The sequence below is a fragment of the Malania oleifera genome, chromosome 7 (assembly GCF_029873635.1).
Source record: "Malania oleifera isolate guangnan ecotype guangnan chromosome 7, ASM2987363v1, whole genome shotgun sequence".
Taxonomy (NCBI): domain Eukaryota; kingdom Viridiplantae; phylum Streptophyta; class Magnoliopsida; order Santalales; family Ximeniaceae; genus Malania; species Malania oleifera.
In genome coordinates this window covers 60,163,818-60,190,680 of record NC_080423.1, presented here as the reverse complement: position 1 = coordinate 60,190,680, position 26,863 = coordinate 60,163,818, and the positions used below count along the sequence as shown (strand labels likewise).

Here is a 26,863-nt window from a genome sequence, read left to right as displayed (position 1 = left end):
TGTGGTGCTTCCAGGTAAAACTGCTTGATAGCCTTAAACCAGAAGGGTCCAAACTCCAAAGGAGTAACTCTAGCCCGTCGTTTTACATTTTTGAGCCTGGGAATTAATTGTGCGTGTGTGTGCGCGCGCGCGAGAGCGAGAGAGAGAGAGAGAGAGAGAGAGAGATTTTAAGTAAGGAAAAATTAGAATAGAAAAAAACTGTATATACTTTCCCCCGTTGCTACCGCAGGAAAAATATTCATGTTATTTGAGAAGAATTTCAAGCAACAGGAATTTTTGGCTCCCCTAAATTTACAAAAGCTTGGGCACGGCCCATGCGACCTGTTGCTGCATGCCAAGACACAAGGTGATTTATGAACACTTTTGCATACTTCTCCTTGTCGTTCTGTACAAGATTGAAGCATCAATCAAATAATGTTAAGAGGAAGAAAAAAGAAAACGGTAAGAATGATAGATTTACCCTGTAATCCAAATAATAAGCATGCTGCAACACAAGATGGATAATTATCAGCACACTTTAGAGTTAAAATCATATTTAGGGTAGAGAGAGAGAGAGAGAGAGAGAGAGAGAGAGAGAGAGAGAGAGAGAGAGGATCTTACCTCCCACAAATCCAAACCGATGATAGGCTGCACATAGAAAGATTACCAATAATTAACAATGTTGACAGAAGAAAAAATTATCAGGGAAACAACTAATATAGAAACACTAAAGCTTTACATACAATGTCATCCCACACAAGGGGGTTAATAGCATTTGATGTTTTAACCACTGCAAGACATTTCTCTGTCCTCTTCACTGCAACACAGGGCGCAATGAAATATACAACTAAATAACAAAGTTGATCAAAGCAGTGCATACAAGTCATGAAATAAGTCTTTTTTATCAGCACAGTATAATCATTGAGCAACATGAGAAAACTTTCTTCTCCATGTGCAATTCCAAATTAATACTAGGCTGTCTTCACAGAGTTATTAAATCCTTCTTCACTACCTCATTCCTAGTTATTTTAGGTACACCCCTTCCTTTTCTAGCACCATTTACAATGACTAGCTCGCTTTTCCTCATGGTGCACTACTTGGCCTAACTTCAAATGCCCACACCATCTAAGCCGCCCCTTATATTAGATTCTATCAATGTTAAGCCTAAATTATTGTAAACATGTTCATTTCTTAATTTATCCTTTAATGTGTGAATCAAACCTTAAATCTGAATCAAATATTATAAATGGAATAGAAATAATAAAAACAATTAAAAATCAAATATCCTTGCAACAGGATGCTGCTTAAAACAATTCTTATGGCCATACAAGATATAAAACAATTGCCAAAAAAGTAAAATGAGCTCAATTACTTGGTTGCTATGTTCAAATTGATAATTTGAAAATGCAAACTCCCATAAAATTGAACACCAACTTAGACAAAGGGACAAGTGGACCAGCATGTGTGTGTGTGTGTGTGACTGCAATATAGCACAGATACAAATATAAATATAAATTGGCTATTTGACTGCAAATAAACAGAGAAGGTACAAGTGTCTCAGGAATCAAATGTCAAGGAAGTCCAAGGGATTTTAAAAAACTCAACAAAGGTCCTTTTTGTAAAAATCTCAGAAGAGGCCAGTGTTTTTTACCCTCTTTATTTTCTTATTTCTGAAGTTAGCTTTTTAATACCCGCATTATGTAACTATTTAAAGGAATTCTGATGATCAAGATCGTTCTTGCCAAATAATAAATCAAATTTACTCAAGAAAGGTCTTACAAACAAGCCAAACCCAGCCCGAGCCAAATAGTGTGAGGGCTTCTTCTACGAACTTCTCTTTCAAATTGGTGAAGGAACCAAAATCCTTTTCAATCTGCTCAAGAAATCCCAATCTGGGCATTTTTTCACCTCCTGGTTGCATGGATTCCCAAAAGAATTCATGATTCCAAACCTGTAAAATTTGGTCCATTAATCAACTTGTAGCTTATAATTTTGAACTTTGGCAATACAAGCATTTAGATTAACTGCTTGACATAGAAGACATGTCTTGACATAAGACGTGTAAATTTCTGCACCAACTCCAAACAAGGATAAGGGGAAGAGGAAGATTTGTTTTTTCATAGAAAATTAGGACTAAAACAAAACAGAAACCATGGGAGAAAGCAAAAATACAACATGATAACAGAACAAAAGGAAAGAACAATAAAAACCAAAAGGATCCAACTGAGATACCCAAGAATTGAAGGATTTTTCCAGAGGCTCCGGTCACCCTGATTCCCTTTTGACAAAAGTGTGTACCCTAGCACTTCACCACCCCAGAGTACGCAACCAAGTGCGAAGGAGACATTTTTTGCCTCAACCATTTGGTGCTGTATGTGAGAACAACGCATGGAAAGCCATGCAGTGCTCCCATATTCATCAAGGAAGAAAGAATAAGGCTGGGCTAGAAAATGGTTAAGAATGCACCTCTTATTCTGTTGTATTTGTGTGTGGCTCTTATACTTGGTGGAAGTTCATAAACAAAGGAAGAAAACCATATAGGTGCTCTGCAGCAAGGACTCGTCGACGAGGAGATACCGAGAGCCAGAATATCTCAGACATCGTCGACGAGTGGACATACTAGTCAATGAGTGGCCTTCTCTGTCTCGTCGATGAGTGTTCTATTCTCGTCGACGAGTGCTTCTGGGCTGCAAGGAAAATTTAAAATTTTGAATGTGAACGTTGTGACAGTTGGGGATTCGGAGGGAAGCCTCCGAGGGGTTGTTATATATGTTCTTCTGGGCATATTTTGACATGTAAGAGAAAGTGAGAGGGTGAGAGAAAGAGAGAAGATCATTGTATACCATTGTAGTGTGTATCTTTGATTTTCATAGTGAAACTCTTACCGATTGCTCCCATAGATGTAGGCTTTGCCTAACCACGTAACTCCTGGTGTCGTTGCTTTTATTATTGTTTTTCTTTATGTTGCTATGGTTGTGGAAGTATTCTGTATTCACCATTTAGATTGTTGCAAGTGTATGTTTGATTCTTTACAACAATATTGTTATTTTGCTGTGCATTGTTTGAAGAGGCGTTATTTCTCAACAATTTGTATGGCCTCTGAAGTGCAGCAAGACATGGTGAAAGGTTTATACAGAATTCCACTAGATAGTATGGATGAAGCGACTTAGAATGAATTGGGAGCAATCATTCGTCTTTGTTTGGTTGAGGACGTGTTGTATCACGTCATGAATGAGAATTCTCCGGCATTAGTTTGGCGATAATGGGAATGCCAATATATGTCTAAGGGTTCGTCAAAATCTGCAAATGTAGTGGAGGAAGATTCCAAATGTAGTGATGGAGATATACTATGTGTTTCATCGGGTTCAGAGTGCTTCACGGGTAATTCTTGGATCTTAGACAGAGGATGCTTTTATCCTAGAAAATGGTTTGACACCTATAGGTCAATTTATGCTGGTTGTATTTTGATGGAAAATGATATTTCATGCAAAATATTTATTATTGGAAATGTCAAAAATCAGAATCTATGATGGTGTTGTAAGAACCATATGTGATGTAAAGCATGAACCGGGTCTAAGGAAGAATGTTATTTCATTGGCTACTTTAGACTGTAATTGATATTGTTATAAGTCTGAAAGTTGAGAAATGAAAGTGTGTGAAGGCGACTCTATAGTGATGAAAGGAGAAAAAGTAGCGGGAAATATTTATGCACTGCAGAATGTTACTGTTGTGAGTGGAGTTACAACTGTTGAATCTGAGTCAGATATCTTGTGGCATATGCAGTTAAAGCATATGGGTGACTACCTGTATTCAGATGTTTGGGAACCAATGATGATAGCATCAGGGGATAGACATGTATTTCGTGGATTTATCACGAAGGGTCTTGGCATGGTTCGAAATCGCAGTCATGGGTAATGGTAGCAGGTATCGCAGGACGCAAGAGACGCAGGTGTTACGTAATGGGAAGCAGGCATAACGATCGTGAATTTCTTTCACACATGCACAACCATGCCAAAATCGAAAAATAAGCATAAAATTCATTAATACATGATTTTTAATGAATCTTAAAGGTCTTCATTCAACCTACAAATGTTTTTTAACATGCATTATGATTTTTATATTAATTTTAGTGCGCTGTTTACAAAGAAAACATATTTTTTAATATTTTACATTACTTTAATGAGTAAAAAGATGTAGAAATGTAATTAAAATGAAAAATCAATTAATTAAAGACATAAAGTTACTAAAAATGAGTCATTAGACTCTTTTAAGAGTCTAAGTAACTCTATAAATTTTATATTTTAAAAAATTTATACTAATTTTTTTATTTTAATTAATAAATTCTACTTATACAATCATTACTAATTTACAATTGTTAATTTGTATTCTAATTAAATAATACATAAACTAAATTTATATGCTAATTATATTTATAAACTGAAATTATAAAACAAAATTTACAATTTACATACTAATTAGTAATTAAATAAACTAAAATTCATAATTTATATAAACTATAAATTAAAATTATAAAACAAACTAAATTTAAAAATTAAAACTAAAATTTACAATTTATATACTAATTAAATGAACTGAAATTAACAATTTATATACTAATTAAATAAACTGAAATTTAAAACAAACTAAAATTTACAATTTATATAAAGCAATAAAGCATAAATTGAAATAATAAAACAAAATAAATTATTAAGCAATAAAGCATAAACTGCAATAATAAAACAACATACATATTACATACCCACTGGCCACCACCCACTACCCAGTTACCACTTGCCCAAATCCAATACCCACTCCCACAGAAGCTGCGAGCCTGCAACTGCAAGAGAGCAGCTGGCCTGCTGCAGCTGCAACCTGCAACCCTCCAAATTTTGGAGGAATCGAAGGCTTCGAATGGAGGAATCGAAGGCTTGCTGATTTTTGGGTTCTTGGACGAAGGAGACGAATGACAGACTGAGGGAGACGAAGCTGTACGAAGCTGATTTTGGGGGTTTTAGGGATTTCGAAGCTTCAGATCAGCAAATCGAAGCTGTATGTACGAAGGAGACGAAGAATCGAAGAGTGATTCAAGTGAAGAGGGAACTGAACTTAGCTTGCGGACGACAGATCTAAGGGTTTGAAGGCCAGAAGTTGCTTTTCGATTTTTCGGACTTTGGAGGATTCAAATGACGATATCAGACGAAGGAGAGACGCACAAAGTGGAGCAGATTTGAGGAGATAAGGTACGCTGTAAGGGGCTGTCGGCCATAACGTGCCGTAACGGATGTTATGTTCCATAACGTTAGTGTAACAGTCGCTACGGGCCGTTACATTTCCGTAACGTCCGTTACCCATGTGAATTTTCGGCTCACCACTAATACGGCCTGTAATGGTATCGGCAACCTGTTTTTTTGTTACGTAACAGCCGTTACACTACATAACGGCCGTTATTTAATACCATGGGTCTTGGTGTACTTCATGCGGTGGTTGAGGTGGAGAACCAAACCGGTAGAGAGATTTTCAAGTCAAACATTGGGATTGAGTACGCTGGTTTTGTTCAAGAAATTTTGTGAGCAAGGCAAATCATATGCAAGACTTGCAAGGTACTTCTTGGTGAAGTCAGTGAGTATGGCGCGTTTCTCGTGTGACTGCCAAAGTTATCGCTAGATGGGAAAGTTATAGGTAAATTGTGGGTAGGTTTTGCAGTAGACTAGTCGGTTGTCAGTGGATGTCCACTGGTGCACTATTCTAGTGATGGAGGATCTAGGCTTGGTGTGATGTTCGAACAATACACTTTTCTGAGTATAAGAAAGGTGGGTGCAAGTTAGGTGATCCTGTGGCAAACAAAGAGTGACGAGGACATGGTTTTTGGTAATAAAGCCATGGGGCACCATACTCAGGTAAAGGAAGAGGAACAAATGCTAGAAAACTGCAATAGCAATAATCAAGTTATTCAGGTGGAGTTAGGGACTCAGGGCAGAAATGCGGGGAGTTTTATCTCGGGTCAATAGTATCACGGTATGAATGGGCATGTGATACAGGTGGAACAATAAACTCTGGGCAGTGATGACATAGTTCATATTGCAAGGAATTTCAGCTCGGGAGACCAGCAGAGTCACGGTGAGCCCATGTGCACTATTAGACCACCACTCAGGTATAAATTTGGCATTCTGGTGTTTCATGTATTCATTACTACCAGCAACAAGGTTTCCACTATTTTTCAAGTTGCAATGCATGGCAAAAGGAAAAATAGGTGGATAAGTGCTATGGTGGAGAAAATGGAGGTATTGCATATGTACCAGGTGTGTGAATTGGTGAGGCTTCCAGTATGGAAGAGGGTGATAGGAAGCTGTGGAGTGATGCATCTGTTTTGTGTGAATGACATGTTTTTGGCTGGGAAGGCTTTAACTGAGGCTGATCAGTTGAAAACTCTGTTCAAAATTTTTGACATGAATGTGTTGGGTACGGCCAAGATGAGTCTTGGTTTGCTGATTCGCATGGACAAAACTGCATGGAGATTAGTGTTATCTCATGGTAGTTTTTGTGGACAAGGCTACAGGGAGATTGGTGTTATCTCAGGATGGCTTTATGGATGGAACCGCAGGGAGACTTTGTTTGTTGTCTCAAGGGGGTTCTATGGAGAATCAATATGGAATGTCTACCGTACGGTACCCAAGGACAGGCTGTGATATCCGGGATATGTCAAAGGTTCCTCATGATTGTACAATGGGGTGTTTCAGCAGGCAACAGAGTAATCCGTTAGTTGTTAGTTTTGTTGAAGACTATGCAGGGGGTTTTGGAAATATAAGGCTTGCGGCAATGTTTGTGTTTATTGTTGCGGGAAGGTCTTGTTGGAAGCCTAGGGTGATGTCTTCAGGTGTTACGTCTACAACTATATCGGGGTTGACAGTAGAAGTTGAAACTGCATTGGCAAGTTCAAGCGCCGTTGCTTGGATTTGGTGCATGTCTCCAAGTGCTAGAAAGGAGACGGTCCTAACCAAACATTCTAAGGTTAAGATGGAACAATCAGATATGTTTTTCAGGTTCTCCTAAGGGGCATATAATCTCCAAGGTGGAGATTGTTGTATTTTTGTGTGGCTCTTATACTTGGTAGAGTTCATAAACAAAGGAAGAAAAGCACATAGGTGCTCTACAGTAGGGACTCGTCAACGAGTGTGCCTCACTCGTCGACGAGGAGATACTGAGAGCCGGACATCGTCGACGAGTGGCCTTCTCTGTCTCGTCGACGAGTACTTCTGGGCTGTGAGGAAAATTTTAAATTTCGAATGTGAACATTGTGACGGTTGGGGATTTGGAGGGAAGCCTCCGAGGGGTTGTTATATATGTTCTTCTGGGCATATTTTGACATGTAAGAGAAAGTGAGAGGGTGAGAGAAGGAGAGAATATCATGTATACCATTGTAGTGTGTATCTTTGATTTTCATAGTGAAACTCTTGCTGATTGCTCCCGTGGATGTAGGCTTTTCCGAACCACGTAATTCCTAGTATCGTTGCCTTTATTATTGTTTTTCTTTATGTTGCTATGGTTGTGGAAGTATTCTGTATTCACCATTTAGATTGTTGCAAGTGTATATTTGATTCTTTACAACAATATTGTTATTCCGCTATGCATTGTTTGAAGAGGCGTTATTTCTCAACATATTCTCCCATCTCGACAGCAATTCCCCAAACTAAGAACCAGCACCGCCAGATCCATCTGAGAATGTTGTCCTTATCCAGCAGCAGTTTTGGGCAATGCAAGATCAGACGAAGACCTTAGCATCCAAGTAGAGGAGTAAAAAATTACCGAAAAAATCAAAAATTGGACCGAAACCAAACCGTGTTACATTTTGGTTCAGTTTTTTTGGTTTAAATTTTTGGTTTTGGTTTTACAACAAAACCAGACCGAAAAACCAAAGTAATATACACATTTGTTTTATAAATATTATGCTAATATACTAATATATTTTCAATAGATTATTATCTTTATTTTTTCTATCATGATGAATTTTGGCTACTTTTTTAAACTAATTTTATTTACTTTTATGTGTTAAAGGAATGAGATAAGAGAAGAGAACAAACGGAGTATTTAAGGAGAAAAGGAGACTCCCACATGCATCATCTTGTCAATGTGGGTAACCAAACCAAGTGACTACTGCTGGTTGGAGTTTGAAAAAATATTTGTCCCACATTAACTAAGTGAGGAAGGAAGAACCTTCCTCACTCTAATGAAATTGCATTCACCCGTATTCGTTGGTATCTCTATGGGCTTCTGACCATTTCTGCAGCTCCATGTGGGCCGCTCTCAATACATGGGTTATACGCACAGCCCAACTGAAATTAATTTCCCCACCTGAAGGCAAGAGTTTATATTGACCAAGAATCCAAAAAAAAAAAGAGTACAAACCGAATCAAGAAAACAAACTGTTTTATTTTTTGTGAACCAATGGTCTCAGATTTGTTTGTGTACAAGAACTTGAAAACCAATAATATACATTTGGTTTCAATTTTGTGCAAAACTAAACTGAATCAAACCGATTATACCCCCACTTCCAGGCCCTACTAAAGCATGAACCTGCGATGGGGAAAGCAGCTTGTGACCCTTGGAGACTCCACCAAGGAGGAAGAGAAAGGCCCCAGACACACAAGGCAGATCAGCAGTGCTCACTGATGCCAACAAAAAACCTGCTGAACCACTTGTCCGGCCCTTCCGGAAGATGGAGTGCAGCCGATAGCCCCTGAGAGGGGCCCACCAAATCCCTGAGGAGCTGAAGAGGATAGATGAGACCTTGTTCACAGGGAAATCATTGAGAAGGCCCTACCAAGGGATCTCGAACAATGGCAATGGAGCCCTATGACAGCACTACTGACCTCATTGACCACCTTGAGACTTTCAAGGCCATTATGGTCTTGCACAAGGACTCTGAAGCCATCACCGAGGCACTGATAACCACCCTGAAGAAGCGCAAACATGGTATTCTGGGCTCCAGCCTAAGCCTATCGAAACAGTTTAAGAAGTTTCATATTTTTGGAGCACTTTCTGAGTAGGCATATGAAGAAAATGTCCCTTACCCTCGAGGAGATTCAAAAGAAACCTGGCAAGTCCAGACTATTTTAAGCAGTCCACAAATAAGCCCTGGAAAAACCTAGAAAACACACTACACATTTGGAGTATGGATTTCAAGCCTTGAATTTGGATTTGGGTAGATTTGGACAAAACTTAATACAATTTTGAATTACATTTTATGCAAATCCACACAAATCCAAATCCAAAGCCTCTCCCAAACATAAAAACAGGGTTTTTGCAAAGCCAAGCACAGTGAATACCAAAACCCAAAAAATAAAAATAAAAATAATAAGCCAGCAGCTAGGAAGCAAACCAGAGCCAGAACCTGCCACCAGAAGCAAGAAACTACATCAACCTTGATTAGATTCAAGACATCCCTGCAGTCTCTCAAGAAACAAATGAACTTACTAAAAATGAGAATCAAACCTTCAAAATCTCCAGCAGACTCCGGGCTAAACCTGCAAAAGACCAGCCCATGGCTACAAAATTACTCGTTAAGATACCATGTTAGACACGCACCAGGAAAAGGCCAACCAACCGGCAATGCATCCCTTTAGGAACTCATCAACTGCTCAGAAATGAATCCTTTTGTTTTTTATGCTTCCTGTTCATTCAATACCTCGTTGACAACGATCTCTGCTATCCCACTCCTACCCATGATACTTCTTCTAGCAATCAAAGTCGCTCCAAGACTTCAACACCATTGTCTTGAGCCTCCATCAATTGAAATCTTCCTATCTTTCTGATTTGCCTTGTTTGGTGAATTATTATTTCTAGATTCACTCTTTCCCCTCTTAAGAACAAACACCTCTACCACCAGTTTATTCTTTTCATTTGTTTGTTTTTTTTTTTTTTTTTTCATATTTATGAGAACTAGAAACATCAACAATATTTTCTCCCTCTATTAGCACCCTTGTGAGAGCAATATGGACTGTGCAGAATGGTAGAAGAGGATTTGTGTAGCCGACCCACCTAATGGGACTCCAGGCTGCTTTGTTGTTGTTGTAGTTGTATCATCAGCACCCTCATGATCATCATCAACCATACTAATGTTAGGGTGCAGCCAACCAATATTCATACTATTAAGATTTAAACCCCTATAATCAGTTCCAATATTTCCTTAATCCTTTCCTCTACCACCTACTCCATCCACATAATTCTCGTACTCATCACACTCTTGAAAACTAGCCTATTTTGCTTTGTCTCCCCTCCATTTTACCTTGCCTAATCTCTAACAACAACTTCCCCTTCCTTCCTTATTTCCTTTGCCAAACAAGACCCAACTTCCCTATCAATCTAGTTGCTGGACAACTATATGTAGTTCAAGTAGGATTAGAAAATATGGGATTTTGTCATAAAACTTTACTTAGATACCATTGAATAGTAATAGTACAAATTATCCATTGTAGAAAAAGATTGGCATCATATGGGCTTTACCATTCTAGTAGTATACCCTACCACATTTTTTTGCATGCTTCATTAATGCAAGGAAGACCTTAAAAATTCCAGTGATGGCTCACTACGGAGATATTTTGTTTTGGTCCCATGGATGTTGTTTTTATTAGGTAGGAAAATTTTAAGAAGTTCGATTTTGTTGGAATAAAAGGGATAAAATTCTGAAAGGGGAGTCTTAGCTAGGGCTCTTGGCTAATATGATTTTGAGAACCATCATCCTTTCCAACCTATTGTGCAATTAGATTCATGTTCCTTGAATTCCAATTTCATAAAAATTTATATTGTCTCTCTTTCTACTGTTTTTCTGCATCTTGCATCCTGGCTGCACCAACTGGACCTTAAAAACTGATAATCTTGCTACTCCTAATCCAAAGATAACAAAAAAATAGCCAACTAAATATATGCTTTCCTTTTCAATGAGTTCTTAAACTTGCCAGAGAGCTCTTAATGTAATCCTTAGTATTGTAACAACTTTAAAAAATCATATATTAAATTTTAACCATTTTTCCTATATAAACCAAGGCTACCAAGAGAACTCTCTAAGTAATCCTTGTTATTGTAAGAAGCACTACAACTATGTATTGAATTTAACCAAGGTAATGCAAATTTTCCATACAAACCAATCTAATATACATTATACACTAATATATTTTATAACTCAATATAGAATCAAGATTCATATCCACAGTTGAAGTCAAGTAGCAGAATCAAGATTCATTTCAACTGTTCAAGTCAACTAAGTTATATGGCTCTATATAGTAAAACTAATCTAGCACATGCAATCCAAAGTTGTACAAACAAATCCCATACATTATAAGCTAAAAATGACCTAAAAAAGTTAGCCATTCAAAGCACCTCAACTAATACAACTTAACACCTCCTTAAGATTTTTGTAACAATGAATCTCCAGTGTTGGACATACACATACCTCAGCAGCATTGTTGAATTCAGGCAAGGGGTTCCCATTGTTATATGTTACTTTAATAAGTTCAGTGATTGTGTGGCCGTACAATATGTCATTCTTCTCAAGCTGCTTGTTTAGACCTTCCACATAACCACGATGATGCTCCCCCCAGTGCATCTCAAGTGTCCTCCGACTCATATACGGCTCTAAAGAGTCCTACAGTAAAAAAAATAAATCAGGAGAACTGAAGTGCAAAACTGACAGAAAATAAAAGGTCTGTTTGTATTATACCAATATGAGTTGTCCATCAATCAAATCCAAATAGTCAATTTTTTTATCAAATGTACGCCACAACGGCATTAATGTGATAAAGAATAAATAGACCACATTCGTTATATTTCATCCATCCATTTCTCTTTCATTTTTCGTTATTTTTCTATATTTTTCAAAATTGAAGCAAAAAAGAAATGATTAATTTAAGGATCTACAGATTGAAAGTATTTATATTTGTTCTAATCAACATATGGAGTAACATCTCTATCATACAGGGTCAATCTGGTTCATTGAACATCAAGGTTGCCCTGCATTTACACAACAATAAATATCCTAATTCATGTATTTTTTTTATCCCCATCTTTGTTTCTTTTCCCATTAGAGGATTAAATTATGTTTATACAATTCAAAGCTACAATCATCTAAGCAGGTCAATTTTGACATAGAAGTTCACTAGGTAAAAAATGTGAGTATTGAGAAGTACTAAGAAGATCCACTGGGTGAAACTGCAAAACCACTAGTTTTCAAACCTTTTTCACATTAAGTTTCATACATGGTCATAAATTTCCACAAAATTGTTGAAATTTCCACTTTCCACGACCCTCAAAATGGAAATGGTAGTCAATTTCTGTTTTACACAATTTCTGTTGAAATTTTAGTGAAATTTGTTGAAATTTTTAAATAATAGAATGAAATTTCCATGAAATTCAAATTTGATATTCAAAACCCAAATTGAATTTTTTGTCTTAAATTAGATTCTTTTTCTCATTGAAACTAAGATTATTACAAGAAGGATATGAATAGCTTTCAGACTTTTGGAATTATATGAAAAATTGAACACAAATATTAGCCACAACATTTTACTTGTCCACTTATGTACGTGTGTATAATAGATAATATTGAACTGATTTATGAATTTCATTTATAACAATTGAATGTGTAATATCATTATTATATTTATTGCAGTTTATACACCACATACCTGTCCTTGATGTATTTTATCTATAATATTTTAGTTCAAAATCTTGCATTATTATGTCTTCTAATGGTTTCTAGAGTTTCATAAAAAAATTCCATGCTTTACTGCATATTTCCATCATTTTTTAAAACCAAAATCGAAATTGACATTGACATAGAAATTTGTGTAGCCTCAAAATTTCAGTTGAAATCGAAATTTAAGACCTTCGTTTCAAGAAGCTACATTTTTTGGTCATATTTGAACTTGTAAAAATTGGTTCCTTTCAACAAAAATGATCTTCAAATAATAATAATAATAATAACTATCCATCATGCTCACATGGGAGAATATAAAAGGTAAATCTAAAATCAATCGTTCTTCAAAAGAATGCAATCCTTGACTAGAAGAATGTCTGTAGACAGTTAAGAGGACTCTTCAACTAGAAGAATGTCGAAAGGATCAGGTTGCAAAAGACCACCAAGGGCATGAAAAAAGTTTTTTAAAATATCAATATGCTTGTTTTTGCTACATGCAAATTCAGCTACAATGTATGCTTCTGAATCATGAAAAACAGAAGGTTCTCTTATAATGGCGAACAACCCAGTTAGACATGCCAGGCTCATTTTTCCCTTTTCTAGTTTTTTTTCCTTTAAGGAAACTGATGATAGTAAAAGTTAGGATATATAAGAATTCACTCACAAGTTTATAAAGGGGGTTCTTCAGGCCATAGTAAGCAAGAACTTTTGCTGCTCTTTGGAGCCCATGAAACCGTCCTTTTTGCTGCTGGTGCTGAATAGAAAAAGAATTGCCTTATTATATAATTTAATTATAGTTGCAAATATGTAACTCAAAAAAAAATCTTATTTGAACTATTCTGACTATGCTTTTATTTGATAAGTAAGCAAGTGTTTAATCAAAACAAGCACCACGGGGTGCCAGCCCATGCACGTTGAATCATTTTAGCATAGGAAGACAACAAAAACAGTAAAGCTTTCTACAAACTCATGTCTGTTATCCCTGTAGCAACTGTATAAACAACATCCCAACTATGTATATGATCCTGACAACTCTGTATCCTCAAAAACTTTCTTGTTCCTTTCCTTCCAAACATTTAAAAAAATGGAGAGAGGAATCAGATGGATAGAATTTTACCTCCCCTTGCTAGCTTTAAGGCCTCACCAGATCCAGAGTTCCTGATGAACAAACCCAGGTGAAAGCCATTTTGGCCCCACCATGCTCAAAGCCACTTTGCTTGAGCTGATAGTTTTCCAAATTATCATCCAAGGGAGCAGCTGTCTACCCTCTCTCTCTGCCCAGCAAATATTCTTTTAGTAAGATTTAAGAATAAACCTGCCTCCACTGTTCAGCATCCATTTATAAAAGTCATCCAGGAACTTCACAATAAAAATGAATAAATAAAAGAGAGAAAAAAATCTGTTTCTGGTCCTGCACCATTCTTTCAAATCTGAAGCTTCTTCAGAAGATGATAAAGCTTCTTCATCCAAAGCCACTGAAAACATGTCTGGGAAAATAGAACTTCAAGATTGACTCCCTACACTACGTATCGGTCTAGCATTAATATTTTCCTCATTTCCTACAACAAATTCTGTTTGAAGGAATACCTCTTCCCATCCCCATCTTATCCACTTCCATACACCACAGATCAAGCAACAAGCAACTCTTTTTTGATAAAAGAAGACAATTTTACTAAATCCAAGAAAAAGAGTACATGATAGAGGACCTCCCCAGATAACAAATGATATGGAAAATCTACAATACACCAAATGAGCAGAAAAAACAGTATGAATAACGATTGCAATAGCACTGCCCTCCAATCTCTCATGAGGTCAAAGTCGGAGTGTCAGACGGCGGTAATCCCCGAAAAAATCAAGACAGTGCACCCAAAAGGAAGCAAGGAACGTTGCCCTATCCCGTCATAATTGTGAACAGGTTGAGCAACTTTGAAAAATCCTAGCATCCCTCTCAATCCAAACAGTCCAAAGGATGGCAAAGGGAGCCGCAAACCAAAGAGATGGTCCATTTCTATTCTTTCCAAAACCCATCAAGTTAACCAATAACAAGTCTCCCACCTTTCTCAAATGCACCCACCCTGAAGCAATTCATGCATGTTATTCCTTTCCAAGATCACAATACAAAAAAAAAAAGTCCGAATCTTCTAAGCACCTTAGTCCTCCAAAGAACGTGGTTCCAAGGAAAAAGGCAAGGGGATGGAGGTTTTAAAAGGTTAAAGAGAAAGGATTTAGAAGTGAATATACCCAAAGAATCACCCTCCCGTCCTCACAAATGGAAGGAATAAGATGGTCCAATAAAGAAATAAAAATAAAAAATAAAAGCTCTTCAAACCCTCTTTCATAGAGATTCCTAAAGAAATGGCAATCTCATGAAGAAAAAACCCCCTCAAAAGAAGTCAAGGAACTGATGGGAGTGTTATGGAGCAACAAAAGCTTAAATAAATGAAGAACTTTCAACTCCAAGGAAGACTCCCCCGTCTCAAGAATGAATTTTTTTGGGTCCCTTTTGACAAAACTCTAGGCAAATAGCAACCCATAACACTTTGCAATGGCATCTTCAAGAAACCTCACCATAGTGGTTGCATGCTCATTAGAATCTAAACCAAATTGACATTGAAAAACTCATCAATAACTAACCCTCAACCATACCTCTCCCCCTCAAATGACCTTATTTTGTATTGTAACCCCTCCAATCACTACAACTCGCAGCTATTGTTTTATCATCTTTATAAATGATGTATGAATTATAATGGTAACAATGATTGCAAAAGTTCTCTTGATTGTGAAGAGTGGCATATAAGGTGATAGCAAAAGTAGAAGGGAGTGAGAGATAGCGATAAACAGAATCTTTCAATGGGTTATCAAATGGAAAACTAAGAAGAAGAGGGCAAAGAAAAAGAAAGAAAGAAGAAAAAGCAATGGAGAAGAAAATTTAACACAGAAACCTATACATACAACCTAAAACAATCTAAACTCTTACTTGCAAGGAAAAAATAAAATCATCTAGATTCTTAGCCTTAGAAGCTCCTTTGAACTTCCCAAACAGTAGCAGAGGCTCTCATGATTTCAGGGTAAGTGCTACGCTCAGGTTTGGAGAGGATGCAAAGGTTAATTTTTGAGGTTGAGCTGATATGCAGCAGGACAAGAAGAAAGTGGGTTCATCCTCATGCTCCACGTGCAGTTGAAATGACATTCTAGTGGGTTGCCAAAGGGTGAACTGTCTTATGTTACAACCTGGGGATTTGATGTGGACCCTTAAGTTGTTAATTCATCTCAAAGAGATCATGCACATTGCACATTGCACATTACATTCACCAGTCAAGTATAAATCACTAACGAATGTTACAAGCATCAAAGATTTTCTTCAAATTGAAAATTTTAAATTTGACAGTTGTCATTAAATCTCAAGATAGGTGGCAGCAAAGTTAAAAACGCTAGCTAAGCTTTAACAACCATTAAAGCATTCCTAGTAATCCTCTAAGGAGAGTAAATTAAAGGTGAGCAATTTTGTTAATGACACATGTTAATGTATATAACACTTGTACCACATCGATTTGATAAACAAATCTTTCACTTAGACTAGACTATAAATAGGATACTGTTAAAATACCAATCCCGAATATATTTGTAAATAAAATACAAATTAGGAAAGTGGGTAATTATGGGGGATTTGATATTATTCAGCAGGAAATTGTTTCCTGGTTTAGAATAGGTAATCGTATTATATATTGGTTTGTACATAAGAACAAATCAATGAAGAAAATATTTTTTCAATCATTTCTTCTTTCATGGTATCAGAGCTTGGGTTTCTTAAACCCAGCTAAACGATGGCTAACAGCAGAGGCTCTACCTCCTCTGCAAACATCACCGGTGACTCAGAGGTTACGTCCGGTGGGGGTACGAATGGACTGGATAGCACAGTCTTCCCACTCTCATTGGAAAAACTAAACGGAAAAAATTTTCATGAATGGGCTCAATCCATGAAACTGGTGATTGAGGGAAAAGGGAAGCTTGGTTATCTTACCGGTGAGCAGAGGAAATCAGACCCTTCCGACGCTGTAGCCTTGCAAAGATGGAGGTCCGAAAACTCCATGGTCACGGCTTGGCTCGTCAACTCAATGCAACCATCAATCGGAAAAATTTACTTGTTCTTGCCGACAGCGAAGGAAGTCTGGAAAGCCGTACGTGAGACGTACTCCGATGTCGAAAGCTACTCACAAATCTTTGACATCAAGACCCGATTGTGGCAGATGAGGTAAGGTGAGAGAGGTGTTACCGAGTATTTCATAGAGATGACTCATCTCTAGCAGGAGCTCGATCTGAGCATCGACGAGGAGTGGGAGTGCTCTGGCAACAGCACGCGATACTGAAGGAGGCTCGAAAACGAGAGGGTCTTTATGTTTCTTGCCGGCCTGAATCGAGAGCTCGACGACGTGAGGGGACGGATCCTTGGCCGACGACCTCTCCCTTCAACCCGAGAAGTCTTCACAGAGGTCAGGAGGGAAGAGAATAGGAGGCGGGTGATGCTGCGGCCTCAAAATGAATCCACTGGGCTAGACCCTCCTGTACCTGTATCCACCCAAAAATTAGATGGGCTACATGCTAGGCCGGATGCCTCAGCTCTTGTATTAAACGGCCCAAGGGCCCTAGTCAACGACCGCAAAGAGGAAAAATATGGTGCGAACATTGCCGAAAAACAGGTCATTCAAAAAATACCTGCTGGGAGATTCATGGAAAACCGACAGATTGGAAACCGAGACAATACCAAAAAAATCGTGGGTACCAAGCCAGCACTGACGGATCAACTGAAAGATCACAAGGAGAGAACAACAATACCCCGTCCAGCAGTACATTCAGTCCTGAACAGTTGGATAAGTTATATAAGATGATTTCATCAATGCAAACATCAGGTCAGTCTTCCTCTAGTCCCCTAGCTCACTGAGGTAATCATCTGTCAGCTTTAAGAACCACATCTTGTTACAAATGTCCTTGGATAATTGATTCGGGTGCATCCGATCATATGACTGGGTCTTATCAATATTTTTCATCCTACTCACCATATGCTAGGAATTTGAGGATAAAAATTGCAGATGGCTCTCTCTCACCAGTTGCTGGAAAAGGAAGTATTCGCATATATGATTCCTTAACTTTGCAATTGGTCTTACATGTCCCCAAGTTATCGTGCAATTTGTTATCTATCAGTCAGTTAACAAAAGACTCGAATTGTTCTGCTAAATTTGTTTCCTCTCATTGTGTTTTTCAGGACCTATCATCAGGGAAGACGATTGGCACTGCTAAAGCGTATGAGGGACTCTACTACTTTGAGGAGGCAAGTTTGAGTGAACTATGTAATACTGCAATTTGTGATTCTGCATCTACTTCTAGAAATAGTGAACTTTTGTTATGGCATTCACGGATGGGTCATCCCAAATTTCAATATTTAAAACATTTGTTTCCTTCTCTTTGTTCAAATAAAATGGCTTCTGAGTTCCAATGTGAAGTATGTGAGCTTGCTAAACATCGTCGTACTTCTTTTCCATCATCCATATACAAACCATCTCGCCCATTTGCTATGTTTCACAGTGATGTATGGGGTCCCTCAGGTTCCCTAAATCGCACCAATACAAAATGGTTTGTGACCTTTATCGATGACCATACTCGTCTTTGTTAGGTCTACTTACTGAAAGAAAAAACTGAAGTCCGCTCCATTTTCATCAATTTTCATACCATGATTCATACATAGTTTCAGACTCATATTCAGATCCTACGTACTGATAACGGTACGGAATATTTTAATACCATCCTGGGAACTTATCTTCAAGATAATGGGATTGTTCATCAAAGTTCTTGTATGGATACCCCTCAACAAAATGGGGTTGCTGAACGAAAAAATAGACATATACTTGAAGTAGCCTGGGCATTAATGTTTACTACCCACATGAAACATTATTTTTTGGGCGATGCCATCTTAACAGCCACACATCTCATTAATCGATTTCCAAGTCGAGCACTCTCATTTGTCACCCTTCTTCAGAAATTTCAGGAACACTATCCTGCCTCTCGACTCCCTTCCAGTCTCCCACTGAAAATTTTTGGTTGTACTGCTTTTGTTCATGTCCATGCACATCATCACAATAAATTGGATCCTCGTGCCATTAAATGTGTCTTCCTTGGTTATTCACCAACCCAAAAAGGCTACAAATGCTATGATCCGGTCTCAAAACAACTGTTCGTTAGTCTTGATGTCACTTTCTTTGAAACCACTCCTTATTTCCCAAAGCCCTCTCTTCAGGGGGAGAAATGGAGTGAAGATCGGTTCTTTGATCATTTTGCTACTAAATCTGCAGTTACTCCAGTTACTCCATTCCCTAACCCATCTATTGAGTCTTCCATTGCATTACTTCCCGACTTGCCAAACACAACTGAACACTTACCCTCAGGGGGAGATGCAGGAGAGCAAAACAACGCAAACATACTGGTTTACTCAAGAAAGCCGAAAACAAAGGAAAGGGAGAATCTCATACCTGAGGCACCAAGAGCGTTGGAACCGGTGATGGCTCTGAATAATCATGAGCCCTTGCCTTATCCTGATCCGGTAATTGAGTCTTCCTCTGATAATTCTGCACCTGATGATATCAATTTACCTATTGCAATCAAAAAACAAATCAGGTCATGTACTCAATACCCTTGGTCAAAATACATGTCTTATAAAAGCTTGTCTACAGGATATCGTGCATTTGTCTCTAATCTTCCGTTTGTCTCTAATCTTGACAAGATGAAAGTGCCAAAAAACATTCAGGAAGCTCTAGAAGTATCATAATAGAGAGAGGCAGTCATGGAAGAAATGCGAGCCCTAGAAAAAAATGGAACTTGGAAGTTGACAAATCTACCGAAAGGGAAGAAGCCAGTGGGTTGCAAATGGGTCTTCACAGTGAAATGTAAATCTGATGGAACAGTTGAAAGATATAAAGCCAGACTTGTTGCAAAAGGCTTTACATAGACCTACGGCATTGACTATACTGAGACATTTGCACCAGTGGCAAACTTAAATACAGTTCAGGTTCTCGTCCCTGGCAGCCAATTTAGATTGGCCACTACAACAACTTGATATTAAAAATGCTTTCTTAAATGGAGAATTAGAAGAGGAAGTTTACATGACTATACCACCAGGATTCAGTAGAACAAGTGAAGAAAACAATGTGTGTAAACTAAAGAAATCGTTATATGACCTCAAACAATCTCCTAGAGCGTGGTTCAATAGATTCGCAAAGGTACTAAAGAATCAAGGGTATCGACAAGGGCAATCAGACCATACACTATTCTTCCAACAGTCTGAAGGAGGTAAGAGAACAATTCTAATAGTGTATGTTGATGATATAATCCTTACTGGTGATGATACTGTAGAAATGGAGAGATTGAAGAAGGTTCTGGCTACTGAATTTGAAGTTAAAGACCTGGGACAGATGCGGTATTTTTTGAGCATGGAAGTGGCAAGAACGAAAAAGGGAATTAGTGTTTTTCAACGAAAGTATGTTACCGACCTCCTAGTTGAAACTGGCATGCTAAGATGCAAACCCAGCGAAACCCCGATAGAAACAGTAAAGAGGGTTGAAGATTGTGGAAAACCAGTAGAAAAAGAGAGGTATCAGAAATTGGTTGGCAAGCTGATCTACCTATCACATACTAGACCAGATATTACATTTGCAGTCAGTGTAGTAAGTCAACACATGCATTCACCAAAGGAAGTTCACTTAGATGCTGTATACAAGATCCTTAGATATCTCAAGGGATCCCCGGGAAGAGGACTCTTCTTTAAGAAATGTGAAAGCAAGGAAGTGGAGATCTTTACAGATGCAGATTGGGCAGGATCAGTGGAAGATAGAAGGTCCACCACAAGATATTGTACATTCGTCTGGGGAAATCTCGTAACTTGGAGAAGTAAGAAACAGAATGTGGTGGCTCATAGTAGTGCTAAAGCTGAATTCAGGGTAGTCGCTCAAGGGATTTGTGAAGGATTGTGGTTACGAAAACTATTGGAGGAATTACGGGTGCCGGTGAACCTTCCTATCAAACTCTACAGTGACAATAAGGCAGCTATTAGCATCTCTCTTAATCCAGTTCAACATGACAGGACTAAACATGTGGAGGTAGACAAGCACTTCATCAAAGAAAAAATTGAAGAAGGAATTATATGTATGACTTATGTACCAACCAAGGAACAAACTGCAGATATCCTCACTAAAGGGTTGGGACGACAGAGCTTTGATGATCTTATTAGCAAGTTGGAGATGATTAATATTTATAATCCAACTTGAGGGGGAGTGTTAAAATACCAATCCCGAATATTTTTGTAAATAAAATACAAATTAGGAAAGTGGGTAATTATGGGGGATTTGATATTATTCAGTAGGAAATTGTTTCCTTGTTTAGAATAGGTAATCGTATTATATATTGGATTGTACATAAGAACAAATCAATGAAGAAAATATTTTTTCAATTGTTTCTTCTTTCAGATACCCCTTTTGACAACAAACTACACCATTCAATACAATTCTCTTCTCTTGTATTGTCTCACTCTCTCTCTCTCAATATGGTATCAGAGCCACTATTTCCTTTTAGTTGTCCTTGGCCTATGAAGAGTTGAGTATGCTCTATGATTGCCACTATAAGCGGATCTTTGACATCAGAAATACTTCTTGTACAGCCTTGGTATATCAAGAGTTAAGTATGCTCTGTGATTGCAATTATTATTAGTTGACCCTTCACATCAGAAGGACTTCTTGTATATCCTCTCCATACTTGTCCGGCTGCCTCTAGCCGCTGCCCGCCTTCGGGCGCCACCACTGCTCATCTCCGGTCACCGCCTCCGACTGCCCGCCAGCCTCCGACCGCAACCACCCGTCTCCGATCGCCGCCTCCGATCAAAGTCGCCCGTTTCCGGCCTCCACCGCCCTCCGCTGGCCACTGTCATCGCCTCCGCACACTATGGAGCATCTTGAGGCTTCAAAACCCATTGCCATCATTATGGAAGGCCCCAACTAAACTGTATGGGCTCAGGCTATGTCGAGCTTTCTTGAGGGTAGAAAGCTTTGGCGATATCACCGAACCAGAGAAAATTGACGGTGAAGCCAACATCAAATACATAGATTGTCTTGAGAAGTGGGATAGCAAAAACCACCAGATCATCACTCGAATTCGCAACACGTTCATACACTCCATTAGTCTCTAGTTTGGGAGATTCAAAACTGCCAAATCACTTTGGGACTTTCTAGAGAAACGTTACACCACCGCGGATTTGTCTCATCAATATCAACTTCTGGGCACCCTACACAACATGCAACAACAAGCTGGGCAATCCATCAATAATTTCCTATCTGAGATGCACTATGTTTGGGATCAACTTGCTTCCTCAGAACCAGAATTTACAGATGCTACTAATGCTGACAAATTTTCCAACTATTGGGATCGTCAACACTTGGTTTTTTTCTAATGGCCCTCACTAATGACTTCGAGCATGTCCGTGCATCTCTCCTTCATCGCAGTCCCTTACCTACTTTGGATCAAGCTATCACTGAACTTCTCTCGGAGGAAACTCGCATTGCCCCTCGCAAGATGACTCCTACAAATGTTGTCTTCGCCACTCCCAGGGGACCTCACCCCAACAACAAAGGGCCTCCATCTGGATCTTCCAAGAAATTCTGCTGCAATTACTAAAAGAAACCGGGACACATTCTCTTGGAATGCCCGGTTTGAATTTGTCATTTTTGTCAGAAACAAGCCCCTAGTCATCTTCAATGTGATTGTTTCCAAAACCCCAACAAGCATTCCTAGCAATACTCGTCTCGCAGTACTCCTCCTAGATCCACCGCCACTACTGTTGAATGTTCATCATCTTCTACTTCAATTGAAACACTTTCTACTTCTGACATGAAGCAAATAGTCCAACAAGTCCTTGCTCATTCAGGTATTCCATCCTCAAATGCTATATCAGTCATCTCAGGTAATTCATCTTGGTTCTTTGACTCTGCATGTTGTAATCACATGACACCTAATTTCACCCTATTTTCCACCAAACGTCTTGCTAGCCATACTTCATCCATTCAAACTGCCGATGGTTCTCCCATGAACGTAAGCCATATCGGAATATTTTCAACATTAAACACTTCTCTTCCTTATACTTATTGTATTCCTCAACTCACTCTCAATCTTATATCTGTTAGTCAATTATGTGACTTCAATCTAACTGTCATTTTTCTCGCTTTTGGTTGTTGTGTGTAGGATCCACAGAAGGGAAAAACTCTTGGGATAGGCCATAAGGTTGGATGACTCTTTGAGCTCATTAATCTTCACATTCCATCTTGTTTCTCCTCATCAGTTTAGACAGCCGCTCCAGTATCATCCACACCATCCATTAGTCTTTGGCATTCTCGTCTTGGTCATACTTCTGTTGGTCGCCTCCAAACCTTAGTGTCTAGTGGTAATTTAAGGCTTGTTAATAAAGAACAATTTGATTGTCTTTCTTGTCAACTTGCAAAACAATTGACGTTGCAATTTCGCAAAAGTGACTCTTCTTCTTCTGCACCATTTGAATTAATTCACTCTGATGTTTGGGGCCCATCTCCGACTGCTACCATGGGAGGCTCTCAATATTTTGTCATTTTTATTGATGATTACTCCCGTTACACCTAGATATTTCTTATGCGTAACCAATCTGAATTACCCTAGTTGTACTTTGATTTTGCTACCATGGTCAAAACTCAATTTTCTTGCAATATCAAAGTATTTCATGCAGACAATGCGGCTGAATACACAGACTCTCGAGTTCTTAACTTTCTTCGCCAACATGGCTCTCTTTCTCATCGTTCATGTCCCGGCACCTCTCAACAAAATGGGCGTGCTGAGCGCAAACACCGAGACATTCTCAATACCGTTCGTGCTCTTCTCATATTTGGTTTGTGTCCTGAACGTTTTTGGGGTGAAGCTGCTCTTACAACTGTTTACACCAAGAATCGTGTGCCTTCTCCCATCATTGGGAATCAATCACCCTTTGAGCGTCTCTATGGTCGCCCTCCCGACTATAACACTCTTAAAGTATTTGGTTGTGCATGTTTTGTTCTCCTTCAGCCTCATGAGCGTACCAAATTGGAACCTAGATCCCGTTTATGTTGTTTCTTGGGATACGGTGTCAAACACAAAGGCTATAGATGTTGGGATCCTCACTCCAAACGTCTCAGAGTGTCACGTCATGTTGTTTTCTAGGAACACAAGATGTTTGCCTCCATATCCAAGTTTCAACTGTCGCACAACAACAGGTCTCTACTCTTCACTGATCTCTCCGCAAATCTTTTTCCTGATACTCCTGAGACAAGCTCTTCTTCTGAGTCAACTTCCCCAGCAACACATCCTATCTCATTATCAAATAAGTCATTACCACCTAACATGTCTCCAGATACTCCACCTGAGTCATCCACCTTGCCAACTTCTGAGCAACTTGTCTCTTCTGATGGATCCGCTCCAATAGCTCCCAATCTCCCTCCTCAACGAAGTGACTGGGCAAAAACTCCTTTTGTTAATCTTCGTGACTTTGTTTTGTCCACTACTTTTACTCAACATGAACCTCAATCTTATCATGAAGCTGGTTCTAACCCTCTTTGGCAAAAAGCAATGGATGAGGAACTACAGGCACTCGAAAACACTCACACTTGGGATCTCATGGACTTGCCAACTAGAAAACAAGCTTTGGGATGCAAGTGGGTTTACAAAATCAAAACTCACTCTGATGGGTCCATTGAGCGGTACAAAGCTCGTTTGGTAGCAAAAGGGTTTACCTAGGAGTATGGGATCAACTATGAGGAGAACTTTGCCCCGGTTGCCCATCTCACTTCAGTCCGCGGCTTAATTGCAGTTGCCGCCAGTCGTCGTTGGGATCTATTTCATATGGATGTAAAGAATGCCTTTCTTCATGGTGAACTCACTGAAGAAGTTTATATGTGTCCTCCTCCTGGTTCTCATCATCTTTCGCATCAAGTCTGCAAACTTCGTCAAGCTCTGTATGGTCTCAAGCAAGCTCCTCGGGCTTGGTTTGCCAAGTTTAGTTCCATTGTTGGAGATTTTGGATTCACTTACAGCCCGCATGATTCCACCCTTTTCATCTGCAAATCAGACCAGGGGACCATACTTCTTCTCCTCTATGTTGATGATATAATCATCACCGATGATGACGCATTCGGAATTTCGGCTCTCAAGACCCATCTTAACCAACATGTCAAGAAGAAAGACCTTGGGAAGCTCAGTTACTTTATGGGACTTGAGATCACTTCTAACTTAGAAGGATATTATCTTTCTCAAGCCAAGTATGCTTCAGATCTTCTTACTTGAGCAGGACTCACAGATAGTAAGACATGCACCACTCCTCTCGAGCTCAACTCAAAACTCACTCCTATTGATGGTACACCTTTAGATGACCCCACCCCATTTCGCCAGTTGGTTGGGAGTCTTGTTTATCTTACAATTACTCACTCGAACATCTCTTATATCGTCCATATTGTCAGTCAATTTCTCTCTGCTCCTCATACACCCCATTATGCCGCAGTACTTCACATTCTCAAGTATATCAAGGGGACCCTATTTCATGGTCTCCATTTCTCTACCCACTCTTCACTTGAACTTCATGCCTACTCAGATGCAGATTGGGCAGGTGACCCCACTGATCATAGATCCACCACTAGCTATTGCTTCTTCATTGGTGACTCTTATTTCTTGGCGCAGCAAGAAGCAAACAGTCGTTGCTTGTTCAAGCACAGAAACTGAGTATCGTGCTCTTACTGATACAACTCAAGAACTTCTTTGGCTTTGTTGGTTACTTGAAGACATGGGCATCACTCATTCTACTACTATTATCATCAGCTACGATAATCAAAGTGCTATCCAAATTGCTCACAATGATGTACTCCATGAACGCACAAAACACATTGAGATTAATTGTCCCTTTGTGCGTCATCATCTCACCTGTGGCACCATTGGACTATTATCAGTTTCTTCTACCGATCAAACTGCAGATTTCTTCACTAAGAAGCATCCTCCTGGACGCCTTCATAATTTAGTTTTCAAACTCAAATTGGTCTCCATTTTGCCACCTTGAGTTTGAGGGGGGCTGCTAATGTATATAACACTAGTTCCACATCGATTTGATAAACAAATCTTTCCCTTAGACTAGACTATAAACAAGATATCCCTTTTGTATACAAATTACACCATTCAACACAATTCTTCTCTTGTATTGTCTCACTCTCACTCTCTCAATAACACATATTCTATCTAATCCATTTCTCATGCAACAACTCTCAACTCCTCCATTGGAACCCTGCCATACCTTGAAGGAACCCAAATCCACAACACCTTACTTCCAAGAGGGTAGTGTGCATCAATGTGTATTAGTGATGGTCTAGGCTAAAAATAAGAAAGCCCAGTTGTTCTTTATTGTCTTCCATTACCTCACTATAGGTTTGGTACATATGAATAGAATAAAATTGAATTTATCACTCAATTTCTTTATGCTTTATGTTCAAATTTTCATGCCATTTCATTCTGCAAAAAAAATGAGACATTATCGTCACCTTTAGATTCCTAGATTTAATATTTGTTGTTTCTTGTTCTTCTGCGCAGAAAGTTTTATTCATATTATTTTGAAAGGTCCCGGCCTGTGTGTTATAGAAGACCAATATGAACAATGCATGCTTCTATTTTACAGGGAAAAGAAGAAAAGAAAAAAAGAACAGAAAAACTAGAGCAAAATCACAAACAAATTAATGGAAGGGCATACCAGGTAAGGAAAAGGAAGAGTCGGGCTCCTCAGCCGCCGAGAAAAACCAGTGGCACGAAGATCAGTGGTTGAAAGCAAAGTTCTATCACAGCAGAAACCCATTAAAGCTAGCTTTGTCTCTTCTGCGGCTAAATTAGCATCTCTGCGGAACCATAGTAGAGAAATTGAGTCTGCAGTAATAAACCCCCCACAACACAACACAACACAGCTTCAGAGGAAAAAGATGCGAGAGTCAAGCAGTACCCATTGTTGAATCTGCTTTGCCTAGTAGTCCAGTACCTTGGGGTTGTGTAGTTCGGCTGTATCTGTATTTCTGTATGCTGCTTCTATCGTTTTCTGTACGTTTCTCTTATCCATAAGCTGGTTCTGGTTAGGGG

General features: G+C 38.9%; 1 protein-coding gene across 6 annotated transcripts; it reads right to left on the bottom strand.

Annotated features, from left to right (window-relative positions):
• On the bottom strand, window positions 1-26,863 carry LOC131160487 (superoxide dismutase [Fe] 3, chloroplastic). 6 transcript variants are annotated; one of them, XM_058116231.1, is made up of 9 exons: window positions 26,766-26,863; window positions 26,487-26,628; window positions 13,332-13,421; window positions 11,426-11,617; window positions 1,759-1,930; window positions 723-796; window positions 601-627; window positions 461-484; window positions 166-385 (listed from the first exon to the last, which is right to left on the bottom strand). In XM_058116231.1, exons 2-9 carry the CDS (start codon window positions 26,586-26,588, stop codon window positions 260-262), a joined length of 807 nt encoding a protein of 268 aa, XP_057972214.1. In that variant the 5' UTR covers window positions 26,589-26,628; window positions 26,766-26,863; the 3' UTR covers window positions 166-259. The 6 variants fall into 6 exon arrangements, with proteins under 6 accessions (XP_057972211.1, XP_057972210.1, XP_057972215.1 ...); XM_058116229.1 differs by having other exon boundaries at window positions 26,730-26,824; XM_058116228.1 differs by lacking the exon at window positions 723-796 and having other exon boundaries at window positions 1-385.